Below are 11,688 nucleotides of genomic sequence, written 5' to 3' on the forward strand. Positions count from 1 at the left end.
CACTGTCACGGTGAGCCCCTCACACTCACTCCATGACTGTCACCCTGACCTCCTCACACTCACTCCATCACTGTTTACCCTGACCACCTCACACTCACTCCATCACTGTCACCCTGACCTCCTCACACTCACTCCATGACGGTTACCCTGACCCACTCTCACCCACCCTGACCCACCCTGACCTCCCCTGACCCACTCTGACCCACCCCGACCCACTCTGCCTCACTTTGACCGAACCCTGACCCGCTCTGAGCCGCCCTGGCGCGCCCTGACCCACCCTGACCCGCTCTGACCCACCCTGACCCACTCTTGCGCACTCTGACCCACTCTGGCGCACTCTGACACACCCTGACCTGCTCCGACCCACCCTGACTTACTCTGACCCACCCTGACCCACCCCGACTCACTCTGACCCACCCTGACCCAGTCTGATCCACCTCACACTCCAGCTTAATATGTTTCGCATGCCTTCTGATGAAGGGCTTATGTCTGAAACGTGAATTCTCCTGCTCCTTGGATGCTGCCCGACCTGTTGTGCTTTACCACACTCTTGACACAGAAGTCATATGACACCAGGTTATAGTCCAACAGGTTAATTTGAAATCATAAGCTCTCGGAGCGCTGGTCAGGGACATCACCTGAGGAAAGGGCTACGCTCTGAGAGCAACTGTTGCCAAATAAATCTGTAACCTGGGGTCATGTGACTTCTGACTTTATCCACCCCAGTCCAACATTGCACCTCCACATCATGACTAATAAATGATCCTGGGAGATAAAGCAATGCAGATATAACAATCTAAGAGTTTCCCAATGGTTTTAACTGATGTCAGAGATTTAAGCTTTAATTGAAATGATCCATGTAAAACTAGTTGCTCAGCCAATCACATAAGAGTTCCTGTCGTCGGGCAGAACATTTTGGAACAATAGTGCACTTATGAGTTTCTATAATAAGTACTTTGTATTTGGAGAGGCTTTTAGAGAGTAGTTCAGTCAACCCACATCCACTTCGGATGGACAGTCAGGTTTCCGAAGCCTGGCAACGTTTCCACACAATCCCACTCAGGACAGTAATGAGATTGTTTATCTCTTATGCACACTTCCTCCATACAAAGTTCAGAAGAATCGGTCTCAGCGACAGAACAACCTGCTTTCTACTGCACAAAGATTTATTATCAAAGTAACAGCACCTTCCATTTATATAGAACCTTTAACACGATAAACTGTCATGTTAACAAGCTAAACAATCACTTAAGTAGATATTAGCAGAGATGATGAAAAATTTGGATCTAAGAGTTCGGTTTGAACTTAATTTCTTTAACTTCAAAGCAAGAAACAACAAGACAAAGGGTAATGTGGTAGTGACCAGATCATCACTTTCTTCAGATGTTGATTGAGGGCTAGATCTTGGGAAGGTCATCAGGGGTGCCCTCTTGCCCCTCTCTGCTGTGTGATGCTGTGAAATCTCTGTTAGGGAAAGGCGTCAAGGATAAGGGTCTCAAGGTGGTTAAATGGACATTGATTAAATGTTAAACATTCAATGGTGGAGCAGGTTTTAGGGGCGATGGGCCTCTTCCCATGACTCTGTCCCTGTTCCAGCTTCGGCACATGACTAAAACCTGTCAGCTGTTGGCTGGAATGGGTACTTCAGGCAGACTTGAATCCCCACAAAACCCACTCGTGTGTGGGATTCCCTTTAAATGACAATCCAAAAGGACCCGGATTGCATTGCTGACGTTTCCCTGACGTCTGTTTTCAGAAGTTTCTTGTTCATGCCAACAAAATATTCTAAATTAATCCAGTCCCATTTGCCAGCACTTGGCCCATGTCCCTCTAAACTCTTCCTATTCATATACCCATCCAGATGCCTTTTAAATGTTGTAATTGTACCAGCCTCCACCACTTCCTCTGGCAGCTCATTCCATACACACACCACCCTCTGTCCTTTAGGTCCCTTTTATATCTTTCCCCTCTCACCCTAAACCTATGCCCTCTAGTTCTGGACTCCCAGACCCCAGGGGAGTTTGTCTATTCATCTATCCATGCCCCTCATGATTTTGTAAACCTCTGTAAGGTCATCCCTCAGCCTCCAACACTCCAGGGAAAACAGCCCCAGCCTGTTCAGCTTCTCCCTGTAGCTCAAATCCTCCAACCCTGGCAACATCCTTGTAAATCTTTTCTGAACCTTTTCAACTCCTTGAAGAAAACTTATAGTTTCTGAGGGCACATGTGGTAGACAGTTGGGACACACCTGGAACAATGAGTCCAGTCTCAGAAAGCTGAGAGAGGATAGATTTCCCCAGCTGTTAATACTGATGGAGGAAAGAGAGATAGAGGTTGTGTTTAAACATTACCCCATCAACTCTCTCTGATATGTACAAAAGCACTTCATAGGAACTTAGGAACAGGAGTAGACCATTCAACCCATTAATTCTGCCCCCCCACCACCAACCATGACTGATTGAACACTCTAATGCCTTTCACCCACATGATCCCCCATCATCCTGCACACCACTGGTCTGTCAATCTCGACCTGGGACATACTCAATGACTTAACTCCCACAGCATTTGGCATAGCCAATTCCAAAGGTTCACAACCCTTTGAGTCAAATAAATTCCCCTTATCACAGAATCCCCCTTATTTAAGCATTCTCCCCTGGTTCTAGACTCCCCACCCAAGGGAAAACATCTTCCCTACATCTACCCCCTCTATCAAGGGGGTATTTTGGAGGTTTCAGTGAGATCACCCTCATCCCTCAAAACTCTAGAGAATACAGGCCCAGTTTTCCCAATCTTTCACCATTGGACAGTCCCATCACCCCAGGGATAAGTCAAATGAACCTTCATTGTGCTCCCTCTACAGCAATAATATCATTCCTGAGGTAAGGAAGCTAAAACTGCACAGTGCTCCAGGAGCTGTCTGACCCCTGGACAAAGGAAGCAGGATTTTATACTTTCCTTTTTAAATTAATTCACAGGATCAGGGCATTGCTGGCTGAACCAATATTTATTGCTCATCCCTAATTACCCAGAGGGCAGTTCAGAGTCAGCTACATTGACTGTGGGTCTGGAGTCACATGTACGCCAGACCTGGTAAGGATGGAAATTTCCTTCCCTGCAGGACATTAGTGAACCAGATGGGTTTTCCAACAATCAATTCAGAGTCATTATTAGACTCTCAAATCCTGATTTTCCTCCTTTAATTAGCAAATTTAATACCCACTATCTGCTATGATGGGATTTGAACCTGGGTTCCCAGAATATTACCTGAGTCTCTGTGGTAACAGCACAGTGATAATACCACTAGGCCATCACCTCCCTGCTGTTTCTGTACTCAAAGCCTCTTACAATATAAGTTAGTATTCGATTCCTGTAAACTTGCTACACTTACATGTTACTTCACACAATTAATTGGAACTGTGGTGACTGTTAGTCAGACAGGTACAGAAGCCAATGGTGCACAGCAAGATCCCAAAATCAGCAACAAGTACTTTACTGTGTTAGAGCAGTAATGGCTTTTGAAAAAGTACTTCCTTTGTTGCAAAATGCTTTGGGACAATCTGAGATTGTTGAAAACATGAAAAAGGTGAAAATGTCTCCTGAGTTATGTTTTGTTTTGACTGGTATTTGACAAAGGTGTAATGTCTAACTCACAGGTGAGCTGAGTGTTGAACCGGCCACTGTTTCATTGTCTCATCTTCCTGCAGCCTGACAGATGGTGAACTGAACCGACAGAGTGGGGCTGTATTTACTAATAAACACATGCTAATTATTTCACCATCATGTGACCATTTACCTCGAGAATATTCACCATAAGTAGTGGATTGGAAGTGGGAGAGGGGTGTAGGGGTGGTGCATTAAAGACACCCATGCCAACACAGCTGGGTTTTTGGGAAGGTCATCAGAATTCTAGACGTCCCTATGGTCATTTGCAGCTCAGTGACACAATGCATACCACAGAAAGTGGAAGTCCATAGAGTTTTTGAAATATCAGGGAGTTGAGCATTGGGGAGCTGGTACAAAAGAGGAGTTGAAGCCTGGGGGAGATCAGTCATGATATTATAGAATGGTGAGGCATGATTGAGGGGCTGAATGGTCTACTCCTGTTGTTATTTCTTCTGCTCTTATGTTTCCTTCTTCCCGGGTTACAAACAGTTGTGAGGTAGGATTTAAAAGTTTGACTTTGGCCTTTCCACTGATTGGGTTTTGGTGAAATGTAGAAGCCCCTCAGCATGACATGTCCTGAGTCTCGCTACAGTTGTTTGTCCCTTGCTCACTGACTGAGGTAAGGAGGTACAATAGAGCTGCCTGTGCAACAGGTAAAAAATAAACACCTGGATCAGCTGGAGGGTCAGTAACCAGGGACAACAGATCAAAGATAATTGGCAAAAGAACAAGGGTGGGTGTGGGGGGTAGGGTGCTGGCGGAGGGGTAGTTGTTGGGGTAGGTGAGGAAATATTTTGCAACGCAACAAGTGGCAGTGACCTCGAAGGCACTGACTGAGGGACTGGAAGCAGTTTCAATAGTGAAGTGAAATACTGGAGACACTCCAGTCTCTGTGCTTGCAGCTTCTGTAGATAAACAAAAAAACCAAGAGTTAACAAGTCCAACCTGACTTCTTCAAAAGGAGAGTCAAACTGGACTTGAAATCTGTTTCTCTCTCTCTCCCCACAGACTTGCTGAGTTTCTCCAGCATTCTCTGCTTCAGATCTCCAACATCTGCAGGGTTTTGAACTTATTGCAACACTGAAGAGAATTATACTTGATTAATACTTGAACCAGATCAATTTGGAGGGTGTTAGAGAGGGTCAAATTGGACACCTCTTGAAAAGAGTTGATATGATGGGCTGAATGGCCTTCTGTACAGTAAGAGGTTAACAGGACACCTACTCCATTTCCACTGTCTGGGTCAAACAGTGTGAAAATCAACCACCATGTAAAAACCAGTTGAGATATTAAATAGCAACAAGGAGTAGCAGGAGGCCACTCTGCCCTTTGATCTGTTGTGCCATGGTTGGTCTGTTTACGTTAAGAATTCCACATCCTCATTTACCCCTCGATTCCCTGCCCAACAGCAATCTAGCTGCATTTGCTCAATAAAATATTCACTGATCCTGCAACTAACGCCCTCTGAGATCAACAGTTCTAAAGTTGCACAATCTCCCCCGAGAGTAAAAGAACAACTTGGCTCCTCTCTCTCTCTCTCTCTCTCTGTGTCTTTAAAAGCAGAATATATATATTTTTTGTTTCAGACAATTGGAAATTCCCAGGGTTGGTGGTGGGGGTGGTGGTGTGAGGAACCTCAGTGAGACAGTGACGGTAACATCCTCTTTTACTCACGTGGAATCTTGTTCAACTCATTCATGAATTTCTCTTTCACCTTTGAGAAACCGTCTTCCTTTCCCCCAGCCTGGCTAGCGATGGGTTCTGTGGCATTACCCGCTGGAGCTGGGGTGGCAAGAGTGACAGGTGGGGCTGCCAAAGCTTCGTGGTGACCTTCCGAGTTCGTCATCCTGGACCAGGACCTGGGCCTGGGAAACCTCTACAGGAGAAACAGAGAAACAAATTGAGATGCTGTTCACACTGAGAGCTCTGACAGGTTCTCACAGTCCCAGGGCTTCAGAACCTTCCCTCTTGTTTTGCTACCCGGCTTTTTTTGTACTTAGCTGAGTAAATAATGCATCACTGACACATTAATGCTTGTTGCTTCATGCAATATTGATAAACTTGCATAATGGAGTCTAGATCAACCCAGCCGGTAAAAAGGCTTCACTCATAATGTCACCTGGTCTGTAAAAGAGAGGCTTTTCTGCCACAATTAACCTGAAACCCTTAGACTTACCAACCTTTCAGTTAGCATCACAAAGGCATGACTTATATTCACATCTCTATAAATGCAGCAGAAACGTCCCAGAGTGTCTTCCTGAGCAGTTATCAGAAGAACTTTGTCATCGTGTTACATGTCATAGAGTCATAAAGGTGTACAGCATGGAAACAGACCCTTCGGTCCAACTCATCCATGCCGAGCAGATATTCTAAATAAACCTAGTCCCATTTGTCAGCATTTAGCCCACATCCCTCCAAACCCTTCCTATTCATATACCAATCCAAATGCCTTTTAAATGCTGTAATTGTACTGGCCTCCACCACTTTCTCTGGTAGCTCATTCCATACACACACCACCCTCTGTGTGAAAATGTTTGCCCCTCAGGTCCCTTTTATATCTTTCCCCTCTCACCCTAAAGCTATGCCATCTCGTTTTGGACTCCCCACCCCAGGGAAAAGACCTTGTCTATTTATCCTAACCATGCCCCTCATGATTTTATAAATCTCTATGAGGTCACCCCTCAGCCTCCAACACTCCAGGGAAAACAGCCCCAGCCTATTCAGCCTCTCCCTATAGCTGAAACCTTCCAAACCCACACAGGGCAGCAGATACACTTCAATATCACCCCCAGAAGTTCCCCTCCAAGCCATTCCCCATCCTGATTTGGAAATATATCGCTGTTCCTTCACTGTCGCTAGGAATTCCCTCCCAACAGGCAATTGTAGGTCCGTAAATCTGACGTTAACCTTGCTTCTGAGAGCAGAACTAGTGGGCAGGGAAAGGACCAGCTCAAGGAACATGAAGCCATCTTCTTCTGGAAAGGTACATCGGAAGGAGGGATTGTGAAAGTGGAGAGGAGCATTGAGCCCTGGGTGACCTTGTACACCAGCCGCTGCAGGAAGTGGAGCAAGAAGTGAGGTCGACAAATGAGGTGCTGCCCTTCATGATGAAGACTTCAGGACAGCCATTTACACAGGTTCTTGGTGAGACCACACCTGGAGAACTGTGTGTCATTTTAGAGTGGCATGGTAGATCAGTGGTTAGCACTGCTGCCTCACAGTGTCAGGGACCTGGATTTGATTGCACCTTCAGGTCACTGTCTATGTGGAGTTTACACATTCTCCCCGTGTCTTCACAGTCCAAAGAGGTGCAGGTTAGGGTGGATTGGCCATGGGAATTACCCCGTAGTGTCCAGGGATGTGCAGGCTAGGGTGGATTGGCCATGGGAATGACCCAGTAGTGTCCAGGAATGTGCAGGTTAGGGTGGATTGGCCATGGGAATTACCCTGTAGCGTCCAGGGATGTGCAGGCTAGGGTGGATTGGCCATGGGAATGACCCTGTAGTGTCCAGGAATGTGCAGGTTAGGGTGGATTGGCCATGGGAATTACCCTGTAGCATCCAGGGATGTGCAGGCTAGGGTGGATTGGCCGTGGGGAAATTATCCCATAGTGTCCAGGGATGTGCAGGTTAGGGTGGATTGTCCATGGGAATTACCCCGTAGTGCCCAGGGATGTGCAGGTTAGGGTGGATTGGCCATGGGAGTTACCCTGTAGCATCCAGGGATGTGCAGGCTAGGGTGGATTGGCCATGGGAAATTACCCCATAGTGTCCAGGGATGTGCAGGTTAAGGTGGATTGGCCACGGGAAATTACCCCATAGTGTCCTGGGATGTGCAGGTTAGGGTAGATTGGCTGTGGGAAATTACCCCATAGTGTCCAGGGATATGTAGGTTAGGGTGGATTGGTCATGCTAAATTGCCCATAGTGCCCAGGGATGTGTAGGTTATAGTCATGGCAAATTCAGGGTTACAGTCATGGGGGGTAGTGGGTTTGTGTGGAGAAGGGTCAGTCTGCTGCAGTGTTCCTGTGAAACACAGCGCAAACCTGAAGGACATCTTAGATTCACACTAGGCACTTGACAACCTTCTGGACTTAATATTGAGTTTGACCCCTTCACATTGTAAACGTACTCAGAGAGTAGTAAGGGTATGGAATGCTTTGCCTGCATCGGTAGTAGATTCGCCAAGTTTAAGTGCATTTAAGTCGTCATTGGACAGGCATATGGACGTACATGGAATAGTGTAGGTTAGATGGGCTTCAGGTTAGTATGACAGGGCGGCGCAACATCGAAGGCTGAAGGGCCTGTACTGTGCTGTAATGTTCTAGGTTCTATGTCCTATGTTCTATGTACTCCCATTCCATCCTTTTCTTTTAGCTTGTTATCATGTCCTCCCCTTCCCCCATTCCACTCACTGACCTATCAAGGAGGAGGCACACCGTCGGTCGGCCATTCTCACATTTTGATCACTTCATCTGAACTATCAACATCTTTTCCCCAACAGCACCCTACACCCACCACTGCCACCCCCACCCTTCCCAAACTACAGCATAAATGCTGTCCCCCTCACACTTTCCTTCAGCTCCCGTACAGATATAGACTCAAAACGTTAGCTTACTCTCTCTCCCTGGATGCTGTCTGACCCACTGTGATCTACAGCATTTGTTGTTTTCATTACTTTCTCTCAGAGGGTTGTGAGTCTTTGGAATTCCCTTCCTCAAAAGGCAGTGATCAATAGATAGATACTCAATGACCAAATGGGTGAAAGATTATTGGGGGATATGCAGAAATGCAGAGCTGAGGTTAAACTCAGACTAGCCCCGATCTTATTGGATGGTGGGACAGGGTTAAGGGTCCGTGACCTCCTCTTGTTCCATGACAGTAAGTTCCCAGCCCAATCGTCAAGAACCATCTGCCCCACCCAGGACGGAGGCTGTAGGCTGTAGAACTCAGCTTTTGTGCAGAATGAAGGCAGTCTGAGTCCATAAAGAGGATGTTGGTATGGAGACTGGACTCATATCCAGGCCCAGGGTCTGGCTTGCTCCCCTCCTGGTCCCAGTCACCTTTACTGACACCTTCTCTCCAGGTGAAGATTTACAATATTAAACTGCTTTTAAATTCTCCAACTGTTGTCTTCGGGATTTGAACTCATCTTCCCTGGATCCTTAGCCTAGATCTTTGGATTCAGAGAGTGAACTTGCTTTGATGTCTTTTTTATCCACATCACTATTTTTTATCCTTTTCCTGTCTGTTTTCATTTGACTCCTAAGCACTTTCTGACATTCCCCTACATTACTTTGTATTGATTCCACAATCAAATCAAGATCCCTCCAAGTTAAATTGCACCCACTCCAGCAGCAAGTGAGAGCTAATTGGGTGTTAACCTTCAGAGAAATGCAATTGAATATCAGCTTTGTTACAAATGGCTTCGACCTAATCCAATTGTTGAGTAGGATTGGCTCAATGTGCCTTTTTTTCAAACTGCTGTGGCCTCATGTTATAGAAGCGTAGCAATCAGTAGGCCTTTAGCTTCTTCAGCCTGCTCCACCATTCAATATGATCATGATGGATCTGCGATCTCAACGCCATATTTCCACTTTCTCCCCAAACAAATTGATGTCTTTAATATCTAAGAAATAATGATCAATCTCTTTACTTCACATTTTCAGTGAGTCTGCCTCCACATCCATCTGAGGTCGAGAGTTTCACAGGGTTCACTACCCTCTGAGTGAAGATATGTTTCCTCATCTCAGTCCAAAATGGTCTACCCCATATCCTGAGACTTTGACCTCCCCACCCCCCCCAGATCCTAGACATCCCCACCTAGGGGAAACATCCTCCTTGCACTGAGTCTGTCCAGTGCTGTTAGAATGTCATATGTTTCAATCAGATTGCCCCGCTCCTTCTAAGCTCTGGTGAGTACTTGCCCAGTCAAACCAACCTCTCACCATGGGACAGTCCTGCTGTCTCAACTATCAGCTGAGTGACCCCTCCGCTGTACCCCCTCGATGAGGAGTCTATCCTCTCTTAGGGAGAGAGACCAAAACCACACACAGTACTCCCGCTGTGGGTCTCACCAGGGCCCTGTATCACTGCAGTAAGACATCCCTACTTGGGAACTCCAGTCCTCTCACAGTGAGGCCAACATACACGTCCTGGACGTATCCTGGGTCACCTGGGAGGCTCCTCTGGGGGTTCACTGGACAGCTGTCCTTGTGAATGTGCAAAAGCAAACCCTGGGGTTCTGGCCCATGCCTGATGGAGCTGACTGCCAGCTGTAAATCCAGTTTGGTCTAAAGGGGAATTGCTAAAGGGGCAGTACAGACCATGTCCACATCAGAGACAATCTTCAAAGGGACCGACGTGAATGGGCAGGGATGGGCGAAGGGGGGAGGGGGGAGGGGGGAGGAAAGCAGCAGATCGGATTATCTCAGTCTTAGTGACAGAGAAACTCCATGTACTCCAAACTCTTGTTGTAGCGAAGGATGGAGGAGACAGGATGATGAATAGTGTTTCACAAAGAAACAAAACCTGGGTAAGTGATATTTAAAGTGAGTGAACAAACGTAATGCGTTTAAATTTTATCCAAAATATTAAAACAAACGACTGAAGTCGGGGAGGGGTGAGGAGGTGCAGGGTGGGGTATGGGGGGGTGAACAGTAATGGTGGAAGAGTGAAGGGGAAGAGGACGGCTTGATGTATGGGAGATGGAGAAGATGGGAGAGGGAGGAGGAGCAGGGAAGTGAAGGGGAGCAGGAGATGGAGGTTGAGGAGGAGGGGGAGGAGTAAGAGGAGAAAGGGAGGAGGAGACAAGAGACGAGGGGATAGAATATAGAACATTGAAAGGCACAGCACAGAACAGGCCCTTTGGCCCACGATGTTGTGCCGAGGATTATTCCTAATCTAAAATCAAATTACCTAACCTACACTCCCCTCAACTCACTGCTGTCCGTGTGCATGTCCAGCAGTCGCTTTAATGTCCCCAATGACTCTGCTTCCATCACCGCTGGCAATGCATTCCATGCATTCACAACTCTCAGCGTAAAGAACATTCCTCTGACATCCCCTCTATACCTTTCCCCTAATATCTTAAAACTATGACCCCTCGTACCCGTCAATCCTGCCCGAGGGAAAAGTCTCTGGCTATTGACTCTATCCATGCCCCTCATTACCTTGTATACCTTGATCAGGTCACCTCTCTTACTCCTTCTCTCCAGAGAGAAAAGTCTGAGCTTAGTCAACCTCTCTTTGTAAGCCAAGCCCTCCAGTCCAGGCAGCATCCTGGTAAACCTTCTTTGCACCCTCTCCAAAGCCTCTTGTATCTTTCCTATAGTAGGGCGACCAGAACTGGACACAATATTCCAAGTGTGGTCTCACCAGGGACTTGTAGCAGAACCTTGTGGCTCTTAAACTCTATCCCCGCTGTTAATGAAAGCCAAAACACCATATGCTTTCTTAACAACCATGTGTGTGTGTGTGTGTGTGTGTGTCTGTGTGTGTGTTATGTGTGTGTGTGTGTGTGTTTGTGTGTCTGTGTGTGTGTGTCTGTGTGTGTGTGTGTCTGTGTGTGTGTGTGTCTGTGCATAACCCACATCAGGTTGTCTGTAAATCCAGCTCAGGCAGCATTATCGCAGATTTGAAAGCGACAGATAAAATCACAACCATGGTACATGCAATTTCCGTGAAAGGAACACTTTAACAAGTTATTACTAAGTACTAAAATATTAAAGAGAGCCTGATTAGCTTTCAAGTGCGTTGGATGGAAAAAAAAATCAGATGGCATTTGAACAGTTCCTGCTGCACAGGTTTGTCTGTTTCATTTGTGAGGAGATTAAGGATGGCATGAAATTAAATAATGTACCAAAAACGTCTCCTGTCGCCATTGATAGGAGGACAACTCAAAGCTACAATTGTTTCTTCCCTGTCTCTGAATCTGAGAAACCACATCCCACTTACAGCACAATGTGTGTGTGTGTGTGTATGTCTGTGTGTGTGCGTGTGTGTGTCTGTGAGTGTGTGTCTGTGC

General features: G+C 46.5%; 1 protein-coding gene across 1 annotated transcript in view; it reads right to left on the reverse strand.

Moving 5' to 3' along the window:
- The window catches only part of LOC122559449 (synaptotagmin-A-like), a 218,219-nt gene that overhangs the window by 59,022 nt on the left and 147,509 nt on the right, over nucleotides 1-11,688 (reverse strand). The window contains exon 2 of the mRNA XM_043708900.1: nucleotides 5,338-5,539. Within this exon, the coding sequence (XP_043564835.1) occupies nucleotides 5,338-5,539 (202 nt within the window). The remainder of the gene's footprint in view (nucleotides 1-5,337; nucleotides 5,540-11,688) is intronic.

This window comes from Chiloscyllium plagiosum, chromosome 19 (assembly GCF_004010195.1).
Source record: "Chiloscyllium plagiosum isolate BGI_BamShark_2017 chromosome 19, ASM401019v2, whole genome shotgun sequence".
Taxonomy (NCBI): domain Eukaryota; kingdom Metazoa; phylum Chordata; class Chondrichthyes; order Orectolobiformes; family Hemiscylliidae; genus Chiloscyllium; species Chiloscyllium plagiosum.